The sequence below is a fragment of the Cygnus atratus genome, chromosome 8 (assembly GCF_013377495.2).
Source record: "Cygnus atratus isolate AKBS03 ecotype Queensland, Australia chromosome 8, CAtr_DNAZoo_HiC_assembly, whole genome shotgun sequence".
NCBI classification, from domain to species: Eukaryota; Metazoa; Chordata; class Aves; order Anseriformes; family Anatidae; genus Cygnus; species Cygnus atratus.
In genome coordinates, this window is record NC_066369.1 from 25,848,382 (window position 1) to 25,873,542 (window position 25,161).

The 25,161-nt window shown below is 48.5% G+C and overlaps 3 protein-coding genes across 3 annotated transcripts in view; 1 reads left to right on the forward strand and 2 right to left on the reverse strand.

Moving 5' to 3' along the window:
* Window positions 1-694: 694 nt before the first annotated feature.
* On the reverse strand, window positions 695-3,188 carry DMRTA2 (DMRT like family A2). The gene is made up of 2 exons (XM_035537708.2): window positions 2,696-3,188; window positions 695-2,547 (listed from the first exon to the last, which is right to left on the reverse strand). The coding sequence occupies exons 1-2, from the start codon at window positions 3,186-3,188 to the stop codon at window positions 1,670-1,672; spliced, it is 1,371 nt and encodes a 456-aa protein (XP_035393601.1). The 3' UTR covers window positions 695-1,669.
* A 7,957-nt stretch (window positions 3,189-11,145) lies between these two features.
* LOC126913394 (nascent polypeptide-associated complex subunit alpha, muscle-specific form-like) lies at window positions 11,146-11,637 on the forward strand. The gene has a single exon (XM_050712354.1). The coding sequence runs from the start codon at window positions 11,146-11,148 to the stop codon at window positions 11,635-11,637; it is 492 nt and encodes a 163-aa protein (XP_050568311.1).
* Window positions 11,638-18,410: 6,773 nt separating this feature from the next.
* Window positions 18,411-25,161, reverse strand: part of FAF1 (Fas associated factor 1) — a 161,281-nt gene continuing 154,530 nt past the window's right edge. The window contains exon 19 of the mRNA XM_035537385.2: window positions 18,411-20,326. Within this exon, the coding sequence (XP_035393278.1) occupies window positions 20,243-20,326 (84 nt within the window). The 3' untranslated portion in view covers window positions 18,411-20,242. The remainder of the gene's footprint in view (window positions 20,327-25,161) is intronic.

Sequence of the window (25,161 nt, forward strand, 5' to 3'; positions counted from 1 at the left end):
AGTTTCCCTTGTGATATTGATTTGGCTGCTCCCGGGGTGGATCGGGGTCAAAAGTATTTACCTAGGTGTAATCTGTAATATTTACTCCCCGAAGAAAATCTGAAAATTGTATCCAGCTTGATCAATCGCGCCGGGGAGCACAGAGGGGCGTTTCGCTGCCTCCACCTTTTGGGGCCGGGGTTGGCCGCCAGCCCCCGGCGACACGGAGCTGTCCCCGGCTGCGGGGCGCCCCCGGCAGCTGGCAGCCCGTGTTTACCCGCGTCTGTTTGCAGTGCGAGAGCAAACAGTCCAGCTGTGCCACCGAGCGCTTCGGGGGGATTAGGTTTCCATACCAACCAGCTTTAGGAGCCTTCACGGGTTTCGTTCAGCCCCGCACCGCGCCCGCTCTGGGTGCGTGAGCATCCCCCGGGCAGGCACGAAGTGGGACGGGGCCGGGGCAGCGCCAGCCCCGCGGCACCCAGGAGCCCCCCAGACCCCGAAAGCAAAGCGGAGGGGTGCCCCCGAAGCAGCAGCCGGGCGCGCACCCGCCTCCGGCGCGCCCCCGCGCCCCGTGCGGCCATGGCCCCGGGGAGCAGGAAACACCCGCGCCGTTCAGTGCCAGCACGTCAAGGGCACATCTTCTGAAAATGACAGGAAAAAGAAAAAAGAAAAATAAAAAAGGCAAGATTTGTAAGGAAAAGTTCCCGCTTCAACTTGCATCTCCGGTTTTCATTTTATTAATTTTTTTCTGGCGTGAATAAGATAAAGACCAGAACTGGAAATAAACTTCTTTAACAACTTCAGTTGATACGGAAATTGGTCCCAGTTGTAGGCTTCGTTTTTATTTGCAAATTTTCCGGAGACTATCTGGTTTAACGATGATAAAAATGTAATAAACATATTTGTACTAGTTTTGTAAACTCCTTCAGATACTGACTGTGCTTGTCAAACCAATCTCGCAAAACACACTCTCACCGCCTGATCAAATACCACTTGCCACTTATACCACTGTTGTTTTTTTTTTAATAGAAAATAACATTTATTTCTATGAAATGGAAACACAGAATTACCTGTTAGAAACAGCAAGAAGTTTGCTACATTGGAACGAGAAAGCAATTTTCTTGCAGATCACAAATGAAGGAGGCTTATTAAATCGTCATACACCATTGGCGCCTGGGTCCTACGGACAGTTACAAATATATCTACTTTCCAATGTTATATACAGGTCATAACATTTCTGGGGGTGGGAGGAGAAGGGCTTTCAATTTGACGATATATTTCATCTATATGCCTGGTAAGTATTACAATGAGCTGTCTAACCTTTAGCTTAACGTTAATACCAAGTTCACCTACGAGTTACATTAATAACTTAGATTTCCATTTTATAACATTATACACTTGCTAGTATACATATATATAAATGTATGGGGGGGAGTGTGTGTGTGTGTGCGCGCGGTGCGTGTGCACGTACCCACCCCGCAGCGCACCCAGGGTACATCCATGCTTATGGCCATAAGCAACAAACAGCGACTCACGTCTCCCCAACCCAAGCGCACCTTCTGGCCCTCCGAAGGCACCCAGCTCTGCCCAGCTCCCTGCCCACCCCCAAGTGCCACCAAGTGCGGTGGCAGCAACCTCACCCAGGCCCCCTGGCCATCCTGGCACCCCCCACCCCGCCGCCGAGGCCGCGCTATTGCTTCTCGGGGGTGTTGTTGACCATGGGCCCGTAGAGGCTGCCGGAGTAGACCTGCTCCTTGTGCACGGCAGAGCGGTCTCGCATGAGGTCGCTGAAGGCGTAGTCCACGGGCGGCCGAAAGCCGAGCGTGGGCATGAGCCCAGCCGTCGAGTAGGGGGTCATGAAGGCCAGTCCCCGGCTGTGCGCCGAGTAGGCGAGGCGCAGCGGGTTGAGTCCCAGGTGGGTGCCCAGCGGGTAGGCGCTGGCCTCGGCCCCGAAGTGCGTGGCGTTGGGCTGCAGCGGGGAGAAGGCCGAGCGGCTGCCCAGCGTGCCGATGGCGGGGGCCATGGCTCCGGCTATCAAGGGCCGGTGGTGGTGGGCGGCAGCGGCCGGGGCGGGCGGGAGGCCCTGCAGGGCGCCGTCCCGAGCCCAGCCCTCCTCGGGGCCCTTGTCCGGGCCGCGGTTGTTGAGGATCTGCTCGATGGCCTGCACCACGTCGCCGCCGCAGCCCTGCAGCACCAGCTCCAGCACGCTGCGCTTGTGCGCCGGGAAGACGCGCGTCAGGATGTCGATGGGAGTCCGCTGCCGGCCGCCGGCCGAGGGCGACGGGTCCTGCTCGTCCTTGTCCGCCTCCGAGCCCGAGTCCGAGCCCAGCGGGCTGATGGAGCCCGGGCTCTCCTCGCCCTCCTTCGGGCCCTTGGAGACGGGCGAGCTGAGGAAGGACTCGCCGTCCCCGTTCTCCGAGCCCGAGCCGTGGCGAGCCTCCGGGGAGGAGGTGCCGGGCGCGGACTCGCCGTCGGGGGACAGGGGCTTCCCGGCCGCCTGCTGCGGGGTCACGGCGCGGCTCGGCAGCAGCGTCTTGGGGAACAGCTCGAACTTCTGCACCTTGGCGTCTGCGGGGCGCGGGGGGGGAGAAGGGAGAGAGCCGTCAGCGCGGCCGCCAGCCACACACACGCACACACACACACCGCCACGCACCCCCCGGCCCCGTCCGTCCGTCCCCACACCCTCGCCCTCAGCCCCGTCCCCTCGCGGCCTCACCTGAGGCGCCGGCGCCTCCCTCGCCGCCGGCCCCGGCGCAGACGGAGCCGAAGACCTCGTACGCGGGCCGGGGCGGGATGATGCCGTTGGCGGCCGCCAGGGCCAGCCCCTCGGCGGTGCCGTAGAGCAGCTGCAGCTCGCGGGCCTCGTTCTCCTCCTGCGCCTGCTGGCGGCGCAGCGCCACCTGGGCGGCCATGACGCGCTGCCGCTCGGCGATCAGGGTGCACTTGGCGCACATGCAGTCCTTCCAGCGGCAGTACCGCTTGTGGCCCTTCAGCGCCGACACCACGCCGTGGTTGCGGCACCGGGCGCACTTGGGCGTCCGCGGGTACTTCTCGGCCGCCCGCAGCAGCAGCGGCGGAGCCCGCAGCAGGCTCCCGGCCACGCTCACCGGCAGCGTCGCCGCCGCGGCCGCCGCCGCCGCAGCCACCGAGCTGGGGGGCACCGGGGGGGCCGCGGCGGGCACGCTGGGCAGCTCCGAGCGCAGCTCCATGCCGCCGGCCGGAGGGAAGGGCCGAGCCCGACGGCAGCCCCCAAGGGGCCGGGGCACCCGCGGAGCGCCGCCGGGGCTCTAGGCGCGGGGACGGGGCGCGGGCGGGGTCCCGGGGGGCGGCATGCGAGCCCCCCCCGCCTCTCGCCGCGGCCCCGGGGCGGCTCCCGGAGCCCCTCCGCGCCCTCCCGCCCGCTCCCCTTCCTTCCTTTCTTCCTTCCTCGCTCCCCGCTGCGTCCCCGGGACGCGGATCTCGGCGCGCCGCTCAGGCCGCCCCCGCCGCCCCGCTGCCCGGGCGCACCTGGCGGGGCAGCGCCGAGTCCATGGCGCCGGGCTCGCCGCCGAGCTGTGCCGCCCGCCGGGGCCGGCGAGCCCCGGTGCCGCCGGGCTCGGCTCCCCTCTCCCCCCTTCCGCTGTTATCACCGATCAGTAGCGTCCCTCCACGGAGCAATCCGGCTCCTCCGGCGGCACGGTCCCTCGCCACGAGGGCAACGATCCAGGAGGGGAAAAAAAAGAAACCGCCCCGAGCGGCCGCACCGGGACCGGGCTCCCGCAGCGGGGCGAGCCGACGGCGGCGCCGGGACCCGCGGCCGGGGCCGTTCGGGCCGGTTCGGAAGGGCTCGGCGAGGTTCGGCAGGATTCGGAAAGGTTCGGCTGGGCTCGGGACGCGCCCCGCGCGGCCGGAGCTGCCCGGAGAGCGCGGTGGCCGCCGCGCCGCCCGCCGCCACTCGCGCTATTGTTGCGCCCCGCGTTGCCATTAGGCAACATTTGACAACAATGTGGCGCCTGCTATTGGCCAGGGGCGGGAAGCGCCGCTCTGATTGGCCGCCCGCGGGCCCGCCGCGTCCGCCCGGCGGCTGCCGGAGCGCGGGGAGTCGGCGGCGCCCGGGGGGAGCGGGGAGAGCGCGGCCGGCGGGGCCGGGCGTGTGCGTGTGCGTGTGCGTGTGTCACTGGGAGTGTGTCACTGTGTCACTCGCAGTCCTTGTGCGAGTGTGTAAGAATGTGTCCGATTTCTCGCTAACTGAGAGTTTGGCTTTTCTTTTCTTTTTTTTTTCTTTTCTTTTTTTCCCTTCCCCCTCCCCCCCCCCCCGTATCCCACTTGAAGCAGCAGTCGCTTTGCCAATTGCTCGGGTTTATTTTTCTTTTTTTTTCCCAGGGTGTCACTTGTCCAAAGGGTGGCGGGGAAATGCAGTGTGCAAGGTGACCGTTCAGTTGATGGTCTCCCCCTCCCCTTGGCGATTTGGTGTTTTAACAGAACCTAACGATTCCTTTCCTTTCCTTTCCTTTCCTTTCCTTTCCTTTCCTTTCCTTTCCTTTCCTTTCCTTTCCTTTCCTTTCCTTTCCCTTCCTTTCCCTTCCTTTCCCTTCCTTTCCCTTCCTTTCCTTTCCTTTCCTTTCCTTTCCTTTCCTTTCCTTTCCTTTCCTTTCCTTTCCTTTCCTTTCCTTTCCTTTCCTTTCCTTTCCTTTCCTTTCCTTTCCTTTCCTTTCCTTTCCCTTCCTTTCCTTTCCTTTCCTTTCCTTTCCTTTCCCTTCCTTTCCCTTCCTTTCCCTTCCTTTCCCTTCCTTTCCCTTCCTTTCCTTTCCTTTCCTTTCCTTTCCCTTCCTTTCCCTTCCTTTCCCTTCCTTTCCCTTCCTTTCCTTTCCTTTCCTTTCCTTTCCTTTCCTTTCCTTTCCTTTCCTTTCCTTTCCTTTCCTTTCCTTTCCTTTCCTTTCCTTTCCTTTCCTTTCCTCTCTCTTCCTCTCTTCCTCTCTTCCTCTCTTCCTCTTTCTCTCTTTTCTTTATTTCTGTCTTTCCTAGTTTCTTGCCTTCTTTCTTCTCTCTTTCCTTCTTTCCTTCTTTCTTTCTTTTCTTCTTTCCCTGTTTCTCTCTCTCTCCCCGCCTCCCCCTCCCTCTCCCCCTCTCCCGTTCTTTCCTTCCCTTTCCCTTCTCCCCTCTCCCCAGACCCTCTCTCCCGGCCGCCCCAGGCCCCAGCCGAGGTGAGTGCAGACCCGTTCCGCTCCGCTCCGTGCTCGCTCCGCAGCCCGCTCCCGGCCGCCCCCGCCGGTGCCACCGCCGCCACCGGGCCCGGCGCTGCGCGGGGACAGCGACAGCGAGGGGGGCGGCTCGGGCCGAACACCGTGCGTGAACCCAAAAGCTTTTGTTTTAGCCTTAACCACCCCGCCTTGACGTCACCTTCGCGGGGAACCGGCCCGCCTGGGGAGGAGGTAACGGGCTGGGAGCTTTGGGGGCAAATAACGGCGTCTCCTTCCCCGAGGGCTCTCACCTCTGCTGCCTTCCCACGGGACGTCTCCGGACTCGGCGGCACTCGGCAGAGCCCCCGGGACGAGCTCCGGGGGCTCCCTCCCGATAACGGCACCCCTGGGCTCGCCGCTAAGGACCCGCGGGGAGGAGCGGAGCGCTTTGCTTCGCCTCGCTTCCCCTTGCCTTGCCTTGCTCTGCTTTGCTTTGCCTTGCCTTACCTTGCTTTGCCTTGCCTTGCTTTGCTTTGCCTTGCATTGCTTTGCTTTGCTTTACCTTGCTTTGCTTTGCTTCACCTTGCTTTGCTTTGCTTCGTTTTGCTTTGCCTTGCTTTACCTTGCCTTGCTTTGCTTCGTTTCTCCCCGCCCTGCCCTGCTTTGCTCGGGACGCGGCTCCCCCCGGGGCGCTCCCACCCGTGCCCTTTCCGCGCAGGGCCGCCCGGCCGCTCCCCGCTGCAGGACAAGCCGCGGCCGCTGCCCCTTCCCCTCTGTCACCCTCCTGTGCTTAGGAAAAGTACATTTGGCAGATCCCGCAAACTTCTGATATTTCTTGCCGTTGCACTTAACGTCGTTCTTCCTCTTTCTTATATATTTATTTTTAATTTTTATTTTGTTACGAAATGAACGTTTCCCCACCCGACTTTCTGTGCGTGCAGCTGCCACCCGCTCCTCGTGATGAAGGTGTTATGACACCTTTATTTAATACAGTCGAGAAGTCAAAATATCCGATTTAATTTTATTTGCAAGCACTAATTTTACTCTCCGGGGAGAATTACTCAGATCATCTGGTTTAATTGGGAATTCGTAGAACTCGATCAGACTGAAAGAGAAACAATTAAAGTATTGCTTTGTGTGGGCTTAGCACGGAGGAAAGGTTCTCCCTTCTTCCTGGCAGTTTTGTTTGGTTTTGCGTTGTGGGTTTGTTTTTGTTTTTGTTTTTTTTTGTTCCTGCAAATACCTTCTCCTTTCCGCCCCGAGGCAGCCTGCCATCACCACCGACATGGGACACGGGTTCCGCCGATTTCCCCGCTTCCTTTTTCTTTCAGCTTCGATTTCAATGAAAGGGCTGGGTCCTCCATTCCTTTCACGGCGTTTTTAAAACAAAAAAAAAATTTGCAAACAGCCAATTCCAAAACAAAAAAAATTTAAAAAAATAAAAAAATAAAGGAAAGTCATCGAGCAGCTGATCAGCCAGTGAAACGCCGTGATTCCTGCGCAGAGCCTCGTCTCGTTAGCAGTACCCCAAAGGACGGGGTGGAAGTTTGGAGCACTCGGAGCGCTCAGCGGGCAGCACCCCGACCCCGCCGCGTCCCGCACGGGTCCCGCACTGCCCTGCTCGGAGCGGGCTCGGGCACCGCGTCCCGGCGCTGCGCACCCCAGCACCCAGCGCCCTTCCCCGTGTGTCCCAGCTCAGCCCCTGGCCCCAGCCCCCTTTCCCCCATGCTGTATTTTCGAGCATCACGCCCAGCACGCAGACAACAGGGAAACACTCCGGGGTTCTTCCCCCACCCCGTAAAATAAATAAAATAAATAAAATGTTTATTGCAAGAGCACACAACGCACCCCCGGCGTTCAGCAAGTGCTGAGGACGTTTGGCTGCTGCCGGCTCCGGGCCCCCCCGCTCCTCGGCTCCAGCCGCTGCCCAGCTCCGGCCGCCGGAGCGGCCACTTCCGAGCGGCTTCCAACGACTCCTGCCGTTTTCTTTACAAAGTGCCTCCAGCCAGCACAGCCCGGCCTCCCGAGGCTCGCCTGTCCGCGTATTTTAGCAGCGACCCCGTCCTTGGTGCGCTCTGGTGCGCAGGCTTGGAGGCTCTGCCTGTCCCCGAGCCCTGGGAAGCGGGACAGGCGCTGCGCACCTTTCGTACGTTTCACCCGAGCAAAATCCAGCCGGGCTGCGGCTCAGCCCGGGCCAGCAGCCCCCGCATTCAGTGGGGTGAGAGTTTGGGACTTTGTCCCGCTTTGTCCCGGCGTGGGGTGCCGAGGCTGGGCAGATTTGGGGCCCCACGCACAACCCGCGAGTGGGCGCTGGGCTGCGGGGCAGGAGAGCCTCGGCGCCTTGCGCGATACAACCCGAAACGTTGCTTCTTTCTTTTTCTTTTTTTTTTTTCCTTTATTTTCTTTCTTTCTTTCCTTTTTCTTTTTCCCAGAAAGACCCAATCTCCCCCGTGTTTATCTCCTTCCTCGCTCCCCCCTGATCTCCCTGAAAGCCTCCCTATGCATCGCTGCACCCGTGCAAAACTTTGAGAGGGCTGCATGCGACGGTGCCGCTGCATCTTCCCCCAATTACAGTAGTAAAATCTTAATTAAAAAGAGCCCGTCTATTGGCTGCCATGCGGGGGAAGGCAGACACGCACGCCCGGAGGCAGCGCAGCGCCCGGAAGCATCCCCGAGAAATATAGTTCTTGATTAGTGTATTTTCATCTCGTTCTTAGCGGAAGACAGTTTGTAAGTACCTGCTAATGTTAGTGCTCTTTAAGGTTTCAATTGTTCTAGGGGGTTTGCCATTGACTTTTTCATTATTTACCTACTGAATCAAAGTAAGCAAATGCCATCTGTTTCCCTGCTGCTATCATCTTCACTTTTAATTATCCGCCCAGCAGCCTAATAGAGATGATATTAAACTAAATCTTTTTGACATTAAAAGTAATTATCCCCAAACCAATATTACAAGCCCGAGCCCCACCTCCCCCCAGGCAGGCGGCACACTCCGCCGAGCCCGGCCGAGCTCCCGCAGCCCGGCGCGGGGAGCGGCTGCAGGGGATCCCCCCGGCCCGGGCTCCTCGAGTAGCTGCGACGTGATTAACTCCATTTCCCCGCTCCCAGTGGGGGAGGAAAGAGAGACGAGGAGAGAGGTTTGAGGCCGAAGCACGGGAAAAACGGGGCTCGGGGCTGTGGCCGGGGCCGGTGCGGGGCCCCCCCCGGGGGCTGCTGGATAGCCCCCAGCGCCCGGGTGCTGAGCCCAGGGCAGCCCCTCCGAGGATTTTCCCCGTCCCACGGCACCGGCGGAGCGGAGGAGCGGGCTGAGGAGCGGGGTCCGAATTTGGGGAGGGGGCGAGTGGCCGGACAGATGCTCCCCCCCCCCCCCCCGCCGGGTCACCTAGCTGCGACCCCAACTCCTCGGCCACGTCCCCTTCCTGCCTCCCGCTCTTGGTGCGAGCCGGAGCCGCGGCCCCCATTTCCTTTAATATGTGCTAAACTGAGCTAATTTTAATTGCATGTTTCAACTTTGCTAATTAAATAGAGCGGTCTAATTAAAAGTGACTAGGGAACAGTTTTAATTCAACCCTCTACTTTTTTAACAATCCATTATGCAACAAATCCAGGGTAAGCCCTCCCTTTAAAAAAAGCTACAGATGATTGAGTTTTTACACCTTTTTACACGCTCACAATGGGGGGACCTGACCCAACATATGTAGCGGCGGGGCCGGGCCCCCCTCCGGCTCCCCGGCGGGGCTTTGGGAAGGGGCTGCCCGGCTGCTGCTGCCCTGCCGGAGCGCTGCCGGCCCCGGCTGCCTCCCGGGGCCTCCCCGCTGGAAGTGCGGAGACTATTAGCCCGGCAGAGGTTAGAGTAGCACATCCCCAAGACAGCAGCCCAGGATTTGGGAAAATCGGGCTCTTTACACGCTTCATCTCTTCACCAAGTGCTCATTAGGTTGTTAACCTCTGGTTCACATGAAAGGGGCATGTGATGAATCCCCTCCCGAACAAATGGGCGCATCCCCCTTCAGGCACAGAACAAAGCCCTTAAAATAACTGCACAAGAAAGCCTTTACTTGTTACTCTAAAATTTCTTTTCTCTGAGAGCTTGTGCCCGTCCGCACACACGCACAGACGCACGGAAAGCAGAAGAAAAGCACACACACACCACCCCCCGTCCCCCGTCCCCCCCGCACCCCGTTTGCTGGTGCTGAAACCCGAAATCCCCGGGCCTCTGGCGCTGCCTGGTGCCCCCCTTCGGGCCGGGGGTCCCCAAAGGGGCGGAAAGGGACCGTGAGCTTTGGGGGAGGGCAGACCTGTTTGGGATGCTGCGGGGCCGGGGCCGCCCCAATTCTCCCCAGGCGCCCTAAGGGATTCACCGCCGAGGGGAACCCGGGCGGGAGCCTCGGTCCGACCCGAAAAGGGGGGGTCCCGGGAGGGATCCCGGGGGGGATCCCGGGGGTCCAGGGCCGCAGCCAGCGCAGAGGATGCTCTCCCCTTGCGCTGCCCCGTCCAGGGCTCTCCTTGCTCGTAGAGGGGCGGCCGGGAGCGGAGCCTGCGCTCCGGCATTCCCACAGCTATTGTATGGATTTTAGCCTCTTTAAGAGCGTTCCTTTTCTCTCTCTCTCTCTCCCTCCCTCCTTCTCTCTCTCCCTTTTTATTCCCCAGCCCCTCGGGCATGGATTACAGCGGCAGACAATTTTCCCTTCGCACCTTATTGATGGCTAAATGCACTCGGGGATGCTGGAGGGCGGGGGGGGGGGGGGGACTCCCGGGAGCTCTGCGGGCTCCCCAGGCACCGGATCGGGGGCGAGGGGAGAGAGAGGGACCCCGAGATGGCGGCCCCGGCCCCCCGCGTCCCCCCACGACCCGCAAGGTGGGGTTCCTGCCGCGGGGAGCCTCCGCCTGCTGCTTCCTCGCCGTGGGCCGGCGGCGTGGAAGTGCACACTCACACAGCCATGCACACGCACACGCTCGTGCACACGCACACACACACACACGGCCATGCACACGCACGCATCCACAGGTGAAGAGGAGCCGGCAGCTCGGAGCCCGAACGAGTCGGGGAAGCCCCCGCTCCGCTAATTTACTGCAGGGCGCTCCGAGAGGTTCATTAAAACGGCTCTTGTCAGCTCCCTAACGATCCGAGAGCTTTTTAATTATATTTTATATTCCCCTACCCGTCCCCTAACTTCAAACACATGGTAAAAAGGATTTGCCGTTTTGTTTCAGGTAAAACCTAATAATTAAAATTCAGACCCCGTCCCATGCATCTGCTTCGCCTTTGCCAAATGAATTGAAGGGAGAGAGAAAAGCGATTTCATTGAGATCACAGATGGGGTGCAGGTTTTTGGAAGAAATTTGAGAAACACCATTGTCCAGAATCAAAACTCTATGTCTTGCCCCACAAAGGGGGCTGCTTTAAGCCCCTCAACTTCTATGGGGCTTGTTTTTTAAACTTTAAGTGTTCCGCACAATAAGCTGCCACCAAAATGTCACAACCGCTCTGATTCCAAGTGTGTCTCGCTGCAAAGGGTGCCGAAAAAATGAAGGGAGCAAAGGGAAGGAGTGTAATTAAAAGCCCCGGAGCCCTCCTGCCTGCTGGGGCAGGGCGTGAGGGGGGCGCGGGCACCCCGGGGTGCTGCCGGCCCGGCCCTGCCCGCGCCTCGCAGCGCGCCCGCGTTTGGGAGCCTAAATCGTTCCATTAGCCGAAAGCAGAAGATTAAGCCTTTTATTTTTATTCATGACGATGACAGCTCCGGTCGGATTTGCCGGAGGATCTCCCCCCCCACCCCCGCCCCATGTTTGTTGCCCTAGGAGCTCAGGAGCTTAACAGCCCTGCCGGAATGCGATGGATAAATACAACCTATGTCGTTAAAGAGACATATCGAGCGCGGCGGCGGAGGGGCGGGAGGAGAGGGCTGCTTTAACATCAACAACCACGGACGCTTAGGGAAAAAGACAAAAAAAAAATCTTGTATTTTATATTTTTTTTCGGTGAACGCGCGCTGTTTAACGGGGCCCAATGCACACGCAGGCTCCCCCTCAGAAGTCACCCACGGCCTCTCCGCCGTCCCCCGAGGCTCCCCCCGGTCTCCTCCCGGCCCGGGGGGACTCCAGGGAGGCAGCTGGGTCCTGCCCGGGGGTCCCGGGGTCCCGTTTCCCTGCCCGCCGCCATGTCACGAGGCAGCGAGGTGCGAAGCGTGGTGTCGCCCTCCGGCTCCGTCCTGTGCCCGCCGCCCGCGGGGCGCCTGAGGCGAGGGGCCCGGCTGAGGCGCCGCCGCCATTTCCTCAGCGCAGCGCCCGGGCGTTTCCCCCGCGGAGAGCTCCCGGCAGGGAGCCGGCGGCCACCCCGGTGTCCCCTCACACGGGTGCCGACCCCGTCCCGTCCCGCTGCGGGCTCCCCGGGCTGTTTTCCCCTTCCCGGTGCCCGCCGCCGTCGAGCTCCTCACACGGGAGACGGGCCTCGCACCGGCTGAGGGCGGGAAGGCCTCGATGGCGGCTCCGCCCGCCGTAAGGGGGCCGGGGCGGACAAACAAGCGACGGGGAAGGCAGCTGAGAACCGTTCCCTGCTCGCTCTGCCCCCTTCAGAGCCCAGACACCGCCGGGGGCTGTCCCGACAGCGGCTGCCCCCTGCCCGTCCGCTCCTCAGGGAGCCTGGGACGGTCCCGGCTGGGTCTGGAGGCTCTGGGGGTGTGGAAGTGGAGGCGGCAGCGATGGCTCGGGGTGTGCGGGGCTCTGCCGAGGGGGAGCTTAATTAATTAATTAAGAGGAGGAAGAACTGGAGCTGGCTCCTGCAGGCTGGGAGACACGGCAAGCGACATTTGCCGTGGATCCATGAGACAAAAAGAGAGGAAACGGCCACAGCCAAGCTGCGCACTCCCCTTAAGCACACCCACACCGTACTACCTCAGGGGTGCTCAACAAAGGTGAATTTATGGGGTTCTGAACAATATTATCACCACAGAAAACCAAAACAAACCAAACCAAGTCAGGTGAACTTGAAGAAGTCTTGCAAACCGTTTTTTTCGTTATTTTCCTTTGGGTGAAGAAGTGTTAAGCTTATTTCTCATGGCTCTGGAGATTTCTGTCAGTTGAGATGGGGCAAACTGCCCGCCGAGAAGTCCCCATCCACAGGCGGGGATTTTGCTTTTTGGCGTGTGTGGGACTAGAGCTGAGTAGCGATGTTATTCCCCTTAGGAAACGGGCTAAGATTTTGTCATTCTCGTTGAGAATAACATTATAGTAGGTCTATCCTTAAATGTAGCTGTCTCATGCCATTCCAGGTCTGATTTGTAAGAACGGGACCTCTTTTTCGTTATTAATAACGATTTCTCCTATGTAAAATCGTTTATTCCCTCTTTAGTTGAGAGTGCTTAAGCAGTGATGCAATACGTCATAGAGTGTATAAAGTCTTCAAGCTTATTCTGTGCTTAAAATCATATGAATCCTACCAACTTTATTAATAAGTGTTGGTCATTTTTCTTAGTGGCGTATAAATAACCTGAAAATCCATTTTTCTGTTTGAAATAAGTGAATTGGCTGTAATTAAAAATATCCGTGATTATGATAACTGAAACACTTTTTTAAAATCCACATACTCTTTGAGGGCAACCAATTCCACTTTCTCTTGGAAGATAAATTCCTCACGATAAGATTCTTGTAAGCAAGTAATTATAAAATATCTTCATTTTATTATGTTTTTAACCATTTTTAATCAGTGAAAGAAGAAACCCATCAGAAGACTTTAAAGGGAAAGATCAAACAATATTTCTGTAACAACACTTTATTCTTTAGCAGCTTTTTTGACAGTATAATTTCCATTGTGCTTCTCCCGTACTACTCTGCTTTGGCTGCTCTTCATTTATGAGCTTGATTCTTACCCTGCTGTGACCAGCCCCTTCTCACCAACCCAGTAGTGCATGGCTGCCATAAAGTTATTTTAATTGGTCTCCCAAGGAGAGGGGGCTGCTTATGGGAAATTAGTTTACTACAGAATGGTGTAAAGGCAACTCTTAGTACTATCACCTTTTCCAGCACAGAGAGCATGACTTGAGTGCAGGGCACTCAGCGCTGCCATGCCATTTCTAGAGCAGCTGAGAACCTCCTGGTGTATTTTTTGGTATGTTCTTAGTGAGACAGGCATCAAATGGCTACTACATTATGGAATCCATTGGTGGTAACATATCTTCTCTTTGCTTAGCAGGTATTTCTGTTACCAGTAGCTTTTTTGTTTCAATAAAACACAGCATTATTGGATTTTGATTAATTTTGAAAAGTTGTGGTAATTGTGCAGAAGGAATTGGTTTGATACTAGAAGTAGACTACGATGGGAGCTAGATAAATGTTAATAAAACCAGGAAGGTGTTTTTGAAGCAAAATTAGGAATTTTCAACAGGTTAATATAATGTATGTTCTACTGAATCTGGTGCTTTTTGCTTGATAAGAAATATTGCTTCTGCATAGTGATTACTGAACGACAAGAAGGCAAATATGATAATAAGCTTTAGCTGAAGGAAAAAAAAATACACTTGAAAACATCTAAAACACAAGGAATGTGGAAGGAATTCTGTGCCTACCAAAGTACAACTGCTGAAGGAGTAAACTGCATGTTTGCCTTGAAATTGCTCGTACAATGAAAGGAATGCCTCGTATCTACTAAGACTTTCCAGTTGAGAGTATTTTAATGCTTTCAGTTCATATGCATAAAATTTTTTTGCAGGTGATTAGTGAATACTGGTAAACTAAAAGTCAAAATGGATTGAACAAACTTTACAAGGAACCGGAATCTTGAAACTTTCAGTTCATTTTTTCCCCACTACTTTACAGGATACTGCAACAGCCACACAATGCCTTAGTATTCACTTTAGTTTAAACCACAAAAATCTAGAAGTATTCTTCAGTAACTAAATGCTCTCTGCAACTCTCAGATTATACTTCTTAAATTCTAAAACGTAACAAAGGAAAAAAAAAACACAATAAAATGAAACGCAAACAAACAAACAAAACAACATTCAACAAACCCTAGATTTTTGGAAATAGATCTACTAAACAATTTACTTAATTTCTTCCATAGGTGTGAGTTTATAATTGTGGTGCAAAAATCCCTTCTCAGCGACCATCTCTTTTTGGAAATGCTTGCTTTTCCTTACACAAGCGAAAGTCCTAATTAATCAGGGTGTGTGAAAAGACCTGACAAAATGCAAAGTGGTTCTATGTACACATTAGAACAATTTTAAAGTCTTAAAATGGCTTAAATAGAATGGGAGGCTTCAAACAGCAATATATTTGCAATCTCAGTAAATTTTGGAAAGGCAAGATCATGAATAGGATGTTGTAGTTACAAGTTATAAAATGCCTATGAATCATGCTCATGTAAGTCATGCTCAGAGACTGTGACGATAGCTTAAATAAATCACAGAGGCAAACAAAATGATAGCAAACACATTTTATGGGAAATGAAAAACATACAGTATTTTACTTTAAAAAATCACCACATTTAATTTTTCAGTAGAAGAAAACTCTGTGAAGAAGAAGATACCAAAGGGAAATTAAATCACAATTGAAAGAATAAGCTCATCATCAAACCCGTTTGAAGATACTGGCTTAGATCCTCAGCATACACATATATCTTATTTAAAAAATACTCCAGAAGGCCCGCCAGAAGTACCTGAGCCATGTCAGCCAGCACATTGAAGGATGCACTGAAAGACAGACTCATATGAGGAGAACAGAACATGACCGTCAACTTTTGGAAGATGTAAAAGCAAAACTAAACAACCCACACACCTTGAGGAACAATTGCCAAAGGTGTAAAAGATAATCAGAAACAGGAAGCCTGCCAGAAAGATAATTGGACTCACATACTTTCAGGGTGTAAAAGGAGTACTTAACGAAAGTAGGGCAATTGCAGGCGAGCTAAGCCAGTCATTTGCAGCAATGTTTTACTGCGGTGGAAACATCTTTTCTTGCGAGAAGAGGGAATATTACTCAGAGACGGATAGCTGGAAGCAGTAAGCAACAGATTTCATAGCGAGAAAGGTTATTAGCGATGTCCCCGTGGATTTCTGTGGGAACCTGTGCTGTTCGGGGTACTCGTCCAATAGCCGGGAAACACTCCCAGCAGTGAGGTGCTGCTATTGATGGAGGGTTACTCACTCAGATGGCTGGATCAAAAGTGAATGGCAATAAACTGTGTAAAACTCACAACACAAAGTTGAAAAAAAAGTAAATCAACTCATTGGTAGTAAGTACAAAATAATGATTGCGTTAACCAGTAGTTTTTCTGAGCACAGGAACTAATGAAGCCTACTTTTATAACCAGCAGTTGAATGACATCTTAATTAAATTATATTAAGGCTGCAGTGTGACTTCCATCTTTATATTACACATAAAAGAATCCACAGAGAAAAACCCTGGCTAAGGTTCGAATTCTCTGGTATCTAATGAGGCATCAAATGCCACTGAAACTTTTTTCTGCAGGTAGGGCGCTCAGGCTGCTCTCTCAGGTCTGCAATGACTGCTAAGCATTAGATCCAGTGAGCCTTGCCCTCGCTGGAGGCACTCAGCATCTCCTGTCCGGCTTCCTATTTCTCAGCAGCAGGGCTGCCTACCTTCACAAAACTTACCGAAACTTCAGGTGGCAAAACCTTTATGCAACTTGTCTAATTTGCTTGAAATTCAAAAGCTAATGTTAAATTTAAAGGTAATAACAAGGCATCCAAAAAATATTTTGAGGTGCAGTAATCATGTAACACGCTTGCGTAAATGCCGTGTGTCTGGGAACCAGTCTAACCTTGACTCCACAGGTGGGCCTCTCTCCTAAACCAGCTGTTACCACCTAAGGAAGAGATCTTGCAGTTTTCACGGATATTTCTGTGAAGAGGCTCAGTAGTAATCAGGGGCAAATAGAAGAAGGAATTACTGGAGAAGAAATTGAGAGGAAAAAGATGTCACGAGGACAGTGTGCAAGCCCCTGATGAGTCCTCGCTCTCCTGGAAGATGGAATGAAGTCTGTTCACTTGACATAGGGCATATTGGAAACGGAAAGGGTAAAAGGGGAGGCAAAAAAACATTCAAATATACAAAATGGACTCACTTAAAGAAGATATCCTCTAGCCCAGAGCTCCTCATATTTGGAGAGGAGACAAATTACGAGGGTATGACAGATGTCTTCAAAACCATGGATGGTGTTGAGGGAGTGAACAAGAAGTGACTATTCACTATTCCAACAACTGCATTGAACAGTCCCTGGAAAGGGACTGGAGAGCTCATTCGAGGCAAGCACCCTACCACTTGTCTGAAAATTCATGCCCCTGCTCGCACGTTCCCTCCAAACAAGCTTAAATAATTCCATCCTTTGGCAGACAAACAGCACTGATGGCAGGGAGTGAGCACACACTTAAAGCAGCCTGTGCTACAGGGGGTCTTGAAGAAGTCTTCTGAAATGCTGGAGACTCGGGCTTGTTTCTCCTCAGGCCCATGCCAGCCACCATGTGGGAAACCTTCCGTGTGAAGTATAATTCAGTTAAAATCCCCAGAGGAGACCCAGGAAAAGACCATCATCACTGATTTGAAACAAAGATGTATCATGTGCCTTGTCAGATGCTGGAAGAAAGGACATGGTGCTTACCTTGACACAAGATCACCGTGCTGTGAAACCTGAGTGGCGGGAGGCCCCCTGGGCTAGCACAGAGCCCGAAGTCTCAGCTCCAGCAAGGAACGGTGCCCACAATCCATCACCATCCTGAGCCTTCCTATCTGCCAGCATAACCAGTTCCTGGTTCTGCCTGGCAGGGACTCATCACATATATTCTGTGGGGGGGCTGCTTTGATTTGTTTGGAAACCTATTTAATTTTTGTTTGTTGTGGATCCCACTCTAAGACACCTAAATCTTCCTGTGAATTGTTTAAGGAGTCTGACCATAAGGCTCAGATAACGAAGTGCTTCAGCCCTTCTGTGAACCTTGGTCACAGTGATTTCGTTTTTCCCCACATATGGAAGAGTGAAATCATATCACTTTTTAGTAGAAATATTACTGTAATTGAAAATTTATTTTAAATTTCTAACGTCACTGAGTACGTACAGTTTATGAAAGCCAAAGTCCTTTTCTGCTACATTGAAAAGAATAAACAAACCCCCAACACAGCTCCATTAGAAACCCCCCTCACTAAGTTTAAGAGCGCGTATGCAGAGAACGCAGAGGAAACGCCAGTGCTCTGTGCATTCTCCAATAAAGACTTAGAACAGCAATGTCTACAGGCAGGACGTTTCTTCCACAGCCAGAGAGCCCCACCTTCACCACCATGCTCTGAAGGCCAATACCGAAAGCCAACACATCGTACAGGATTCCTTCCGTTCATTAACAGTAATTCCTAAGACTTAAAACTAATGCGTTAATCACATTAATGATAATCCATTAATGTGAGGAACTTGGAGATTAAAAAAAAAAAAAAAAGCAGAATCGGGGATATGCTCTGTAGTAAGTGTTACAGTTTTGGGGTAATAATGAATTACAAAATTAGTCTGTAGAATGACGAGAGGATTAACCATGTCAGCAGAGCACACGAAGTGAATACCACGGTTCAGGAGAGCACAAAACAATGGCACAGAACATTAATGTTTCTACACAGGGACTGGTTTGCACTGTGGGTGTAATTTGGAAAGGTGACTAGATGGTTGCTTCTTGAAATCAGGCCCAAAGTATTTAAGGACCAAAACCATAAAAGCTTTATTTAAATTGAGTGATACACTTGTTGTGGCAGAATGATCCTTATATAGAGATCTTGGTATCTTTGTATCAGGGGGCAGTAATGCCACCCATTTAAACACTTCCACTTAATTCTCACCAGAACATTTTGATAAAGACAGTGTATTTTGCAATATGAACAAAACGGGGGAAAAGAGCCCTAAACCAGAATTTAGAACAAAAAGGCCAAACAAACCCTGGGAGCACTGACTTCAACAAGTTCAACAAATATTCAAGCCACATTTAATAACTTCATGAAACTAGTATCAAAGTAAAGAATATATAGTCAAAATACAGAAATAAAGTCGAGTGAGAGAAAACAGCCTGATGAGACCAAACAAAAGTTAAACAGAACAAGTTAATATAACAAGTTCACTGAAAGGTTGCTCTGCTTGTGTAGCAATGTTTCAGCAACTCCCTTCCTCTACAGCCAGCTTAGAAGGAAGAGCTAATCTGAAAAAAAGATATGTGTCACTTTCAAATCCTGCTGTATGTGTTACTGTGATTGTTTGTAGAAACAGAATCACCCCAATTTGCAACCTATGTTAATTTCGTATTTAATAAACATAGTAGATCTTTTTAATAAGAAAACAAAAGTTGAGAACGAAGCACCTGCATTCAGGTTTCCATTACGCATACATTTATCGTTGTATTGGCTATGAATTCTTTTATTTGTGAGCTGCAAATGATTAGGATTTGCTTACACTTCCAAGCCTTTTGTTTGTCATAGATACTTCACTTCTAAAAGTGTCTGATGTAGCACTCACTAATTACAGAATTACAAAAGGTAGAATAAGGCTTTCCCCTGCTCAGAAATTTGCATTTTTGGTAAAGGTAACAATATATCAGCTTCACTAACACCCTAATAATAGGTATACATTGAAATTTATATCACCATCCTTACAAAGAAAAAAATAAAGACTAAAAGATGTGTGCAGTTGCTTTTTGCTTAGTAGAAAATTTTCAAATCAGAACTCATTTTGTTACGATAAGCACTGTGAATTACAACATATAAACATGTGGAAAACAATATGCCAGGCGCTACAAAAGAAAGTTTGATTAGCAGATGATGATTCTGTAGTGCTATTGTGCACTATCCTGTAAGCCCAGGTTTAAAAAAAAAGGGGAGGGGGGCAAAAAACCCCACCACTTTTGATGCAGGTTTGGCATGAAGTGTACTTTAGATCTTAGCCTCAGTATGCTTTTCTATGGTTGTGATATTTAAAGTACCAGATTTTTCCACATCAGATAGTAGGTAGTTGGTGCATACATTTCAGACAACAGAACTAGGATTTCTTTAATTTGAGATGGGATCAGTAATCTATTGTTAAAATGTCCGAAGTGTGCAATAATAAGGCAGATTTCTTATTACACCATCTTTTAAGATACTCATTGTTTGACGAAACAAACAAGGTGCTTTAAAACAGCAGAGTAATAGGATACAAACAAGAGCCAGAATGAAGGAAAACCGCTAAAATGGGAACTGCCATTTCTTTCACAATGAGAAATAAAGAACTTTTGTATCTGGTATTTGAAAGGTTTTTAACAGCTGATATTCAATATCAGCTGATTCCTGAAGTGTTGGCGAGATACCAGGTTTCTGGTACTGGCCATTTCTAATGTTATTTAAATATTCACATCATGCAATAAGCAGTTTCACACACTGCAATGTAATGGAAAATACTTCCTAAACTGAATCAGAACTGAGACCCAAAGCAGAACCAGTAAATAAATACCTTGCATATATGTCAAACTATATTCTTCAAACAAAACCTTACATCTTATCAAAGAAGTCAGAAAGTACTAACAAAAATTATATGCTTTCTACTATAATACTGTTAAATTTCCATGGCTGAGAATGTCCCGTTAATTTTTTCTGCCTTTTTAAATTAGGTGACAAAGTAGAAATTCAAACACAGAAATAAAATGCATATATATGAGAGCACTGGCTCAGCGAGATATCAAATATACAGCATTCTAGTGTCAAAAGTACAGGCAGAAATGTCCAAGATTTCTTGGTGAAAAAGGGGCATTTGAGGAGTAAAAATTCTACTTAACAATCACTCACATTTTAACAGTGCATTAATTATAACAAAAGCTGGATGATAAGTGAGCAACATAGTCATAACGTTCAGTGTTCATAGCAGAATTTTATCCTCTGCTCATTTAAACGAGGTTGGAAACATATACTCATGTATGTGAAACTTTAAGTAGCTATGTTTTTTTCAATTTTTTCAGGATTCTTGCGAGAGGCCAAGTTGTGACATTGAGTTGAGTTGGATGATAGTACAAGATGGCGTTGATAGATGTGTTCCTCTCGATGCTGTGCCTCTGGCTTGTCAAAGGATGATTAGTCCTACAATCTTGTTTGATCTATTCTTTTGCCTCTAGGAAAAGGGTTTCTTGAGGATACAGTTTTACCTCCAGTAATGATTTATTTGGATCCAGCTGGGTCACCTGTAAAGATAAGAATGAAAAGATAGGTGTAAGTAGACTTTTATGAACCGCTTATCTTCACAGTGTGGATTTTCACTGAGAGAATTTTGAGTCCCTCCAGTCAGCGATAGTGGGAATTGTCAGCACGAATTCCCAGAATGTGGTGAAGAAATGTGTTATATTTTGTATTTTTATGTTAATGTTATTAACATTATTTTGCCTATTGCATATTTGCAGAATCCATCATGTTAATTCCAAGAAGAGTTGGTTTTCTCCCACAAAACAACGTGAACATATCTGTTTTTGTCAAAGTTAAGATAATTTGGAAGGTTAACTGGATCACAAACTAAGCTGAAAAATCAAACTGTAGTTCCAGATAACTATCTTAAAATTTCCATTGTTCACTAGAGTCTTGACTCCTTGGCAGATTTGTAAAGGTGTGCAGGCAATCATTGTGCAGGTGGGCACACAGCAGAATTCCAGTGAGAGTTAAGTGTTGTACAGTTTGGGAAATGCTAATACAGGCACTATCTGCACCATTAGAGCCAGAATTCCTCAGCATTTGGATCTTAGCACCCAACCCAGCAAGCTGCTTGTCGTCCTTAACTATTACTGACTTTCATTTCAGGCACACGAGCAATTCCCAGTTTATAGTTAGAAAAATTTGTGTTGAGGATTCTATTTAGAAATTGGATTGCTGCCTATAGGAAAAGTCTCTTCTACGAAAAAAAATAAAATAATTATCACACAATATGATTATACATACAAAATAATGAAGACAAGTGTTTTCTTTGGGTCCGTCAGACATTCACGTTTCCACGTCAGCACTGTGATACCTTTCAGAAGATTACTGCAGTGCTTCACATGGAAAGCTGAACGTTGCTTCTTTCAATCTTACCATTTTCTGAAATACTCCACTTTCACTGTTAGACTTATTTTCCTTAGTAACTCTGGTTTAATTTCCCTTACTGTGTGAGCACACTAATTATCAGGAGCTTGTTTGTCAGTAATAGATTATTAGTCTCATGCTATGGGTATAAAAAACACAAATCCATACTGATAAACATTTTTTCTGAAGTTAAATTTGTTTATACCTATGATCATATAATGCCACTGATTTCTAAAACTATTTTTTGGAAAAAAAAAATGTGTCAAGAAAACCAAACATTATGAATTACAAAATGTTAAATGTATTTTTTTCTTAAAAGCGTAACTTACTAATCCTGTCACCAATTACCAAAAACAGTACCGCATCCCTTTCTCTTCTCCCCAGTTAAATCAGGCAAATTTAAAACATATTTCTATTTCCATTGTTTTATTGGATAATTCAAGATAACTCAATATTTAAACAAAAATAAAGAGCTTATCGCTTCCTAAGGCCATTGAAATCAAAGTAGCTTCACCCCTCTGCAACAGAATTAAATAGTAATAATAGATGCATTACTTTGATTCCCTAAGCAGGGACATATTTTCTTATACTTCATGTACCATGGTGAGCTATTGCTAAGTGGCTGAAGAGAAAAATAATTTGTAAAAACACCAGGCTCAATTTTAGATTCCTATTATCTACAGTCCAATTATGCATTCCTGCACAGATGCTTCTTAAATTATTGAAAGGTTATTATCTTAGAAAGCAAATCTGTTATGTAGAAAACAGCCAAAGTAGTGCATTTAAGTTTGTGATTACAGAAGTATGCTAATTAAGTATCTTGTTGCACTTTTTTATGTTTTAGTATTCTGCTACAGTCCATTGCACTTCAGCACAGGGAGGGAAGTAAACAGGGGTCTCTGCAATTCACAACACATGAGGTACTGTGCACCTGAGAGAAGCAATTCTCATTCACTTTTCAGTTAAAGCTATTATCTAATTAGACCTCTGTATTTTAAAATCCTGCAACCTCTTTTTACAATAAAAGGAAGGCAAGAGAGAACCACAATAAGTCTTCTCTACATTTGACACACACACACACACTAAAGTGAAAAACAAACGTAGGCAACGAACACGAACTTCCAGACTGTAACCATATGGAAACCTACTACTCACTTAAGTGTAATTCAAGATGCATATCCTAGTCTGAACTCTAAGCTTCACAAACTTCAAGTACTTTAACAACAATGCATGTTGTCCTTTCCTTAACGTCTTTAAGCTTAGAAGGGTAGTTAAAAGCATTGTGGAGTACCTGCAGCAAAACGACTGTGCAGCTTTTCACCATAATTTCAGTGTGCTGCTTAATTCACTGAGGGACAGCAGAGTTTGCAAATGTTTACACCATTACCCAATTAACTAACAATATGGCTCCTGCATCTGTCAACAAACAAAGCTGTTGTTGCTTTGTTTTAGCTCCTTGGCATTTTCTGTTCATATGGGTCGCCATTGTACTTAATTATCACACCATAACCCTTCTGCAGCTTCTACTTTGTTATTTGTGATTTGTAAATATGATGTTTACTACAAAGAATTGCAGCCTTATTAGCGAATCCACCTCCTACCAAAAGAAATGGTTTCTCTTGTATATGTACGAAATATAAGACCTAAGATGCTTTGTAATCTACAATATTTTTGAACAGACGTAGAAACCTAAGAATGATACATAATAGAGATCAAAGGACCAGGGAAGAGCCGTAACCCACAAAGGTGTGCCCAGTGTAGTGTTTTAATGGACTGTATTCACCTCAGTAAATTTGTGTGGGTTGTTTCACAAAGCAAAGTATTGAAGTACCTTTAAATTTTGTCTATTTCATTTCATTAGTGTTAGGACAAATTCTGGAATCCATTTTGGTGCTGATGATGCGTTGCTCTGATGTCACTGCATGGGGGTCTTTTCTAAAGAGCCCTGCACGTTATATGTTACATTGCCCCAAACCCCCACACCTTTATTATTTAAAGATTTTTTTTTCATATTATTGGCACTTATGCAGGAAATCATTTAAGCATGTGTTTATGTATTGAATCGGGTTTGATCCTACTGAACTCACCCGTGGTGCTCAGCTACACACTTTCTCGATTAAGGCTGCAAAATTCATCAAGTTAGGCATTCAGCATTTGTTAATCAAAAGCCGAAAGCCTAATGGTGCTCTGTGTCTTCCAGTCCTACAATGTCTCTTCTTACCAGTCACACACACATTCTCAGAGCCTGCTCACACATCCCACGGTGATAACAGCTGGTGAGGTGAATGTATTTTAAAAATATATTTTGTGGTTTTGTTAATGTGAATACTTTGTATTATATTTACATTATAATGAAATATAAAATACTAGCCCTTCAAAAGGGACTCTAAGTTGTTCCAAATTTACACAGTGAGGAGTGTGGGGGAGGAAAGACACAATGTTCAGATGCTGAGAGAGTATGATTTCAGTGACAACAAAATTGCTAAATATTCAAGCTCACAGGATTCTGTAGAATAACACATTTAAGATTGTCCCGAAGCCAAAGCTAATAGTATCTCCGGGCAAATGACTTTCTACACAAACTTTGGCACTCTCTTCAGGGAAAGAGACTTTCTATCAAGGTGACCAGTGAGTGGTAACAGGCCCTTATTTCTGTCGGCGTTATTTCTTGCCATTGAGCAGTCAGTTTAATTGAAATATGTTTCAGTTGGTAAAATGGTACTTTTCTTCCAACTGTATATATATACAGTTTTACAGGGCCTCTTGTTTTTTTTGCAGCTAAAACAATCTTTTCATTTGAAGAGCTTCATTACATAACCTATGCTGGATTGGTGCACAGTAAATGTATTATTGTAACAGGTATCTGTTTAAATGACTTCTGTGGTCATTATTCCAACTAAGTCGGTTGGAACTTTATTCCAACTAAGCCAGTCGGTTTAAAGTACTCCTGCAGCACTTTGAAGTTTGCATGATTTACGGCTGCACAGAACCAAAAGATAGCAATGTTACCTCTTGTATTTCTCTTGTAAGAATGTGGTAGCTACTTACACTTTATTTTTCAACAAATTCCCCCTTTTTTTTAAGGACCCAATAGTGAAAATTATTACTAGTTTAAACAACATTTGAATACATCTTTGTAGCAACATCTTGTTCCTTCCAGAATCATTTTTGTATTATTTCTGTCTTCACCTTTGCTGACCTATCTGTTCTACTACACGCTCACATCCCGCACAGCTGTACTTTTACCATTTCAAAGGTGTGGTTCCTTACCTTCCCAACTCTGCAGGGAGAAGATAAAGACAAAAAAAAATGGCTTAATGCCCAGGAAGGTCATTTAAAAATAAAGAATCAAATACACAATTATTATGACACTTACACAAGCAGTAAATATCACACCCTTCACCTTTCTCCCCACCCTAGGACAAGGATCTGATTCCTGAGTAGCACAGCCTCTGTACCACTTACACACGCATGAATACATTTAATGAATCTAACGGACAAAGAGTTCTTTTACTCTGTTTCCTAATCCTCCTAAAGTATAAATGCAATAGAAATTACTTAAAGGCACACCTGGTAAAGCACCAGATCTGTTTAAAAAACTATATTTTCAGAATGACACAAACAAATACAGTGAACCCTTGTCACATACTGAAATATCTATGGGTTATAGGGATAATATGCCCAACTGGTGCCACAAACAAAAGTAGGGTTACTTCACAGAAATATATGCAATTAGATCTGGTTTAGTTGAATAAACTTCAAGATAATTTACATCTGAATTGAAGAAAGCCGTCACAAATAAGGAAAAATATGTCATAGTAAAAGACTTCGAGTCTCATTCTAAGTACAAAGCTTTAAGCCAGATATGCCACACTCTTGATCCTATTTCACTGAAGAGAAAAACAGTATTTCAGATTGAGCATATTTAAGAAGTATATTTACTAAGCAAAGTAACGGATACTGATAA

What these genes read in the sequence shown, in the direction of transcription:
- DMRTA2 (XM_035537708.2), bottom strand. Translation starts at nt 3,188, where the DNA reads ATGGAGCTGCGCTCGGAGCTGCCCAGCGTGCCCGCCGCGGCCCCCCCG. An exon ending in GGGAGGCGCCGGCGCCTCAG is followed by an intron (nt 2,548 to 2,695) that starts GTGAGGCCGCGA and finishes CGCGCCCCGCAG; the next exon opens with ACGCCAAGGTGCAGAAGTTC.
- LOC126913394 (XM_050712354.1), top strand. Translation starts at nt 11,146, where the DNA reads ATGCACACGCAGGCTCCCCCTCAGAAGTCACCCACGGCCTCTCCGCCG.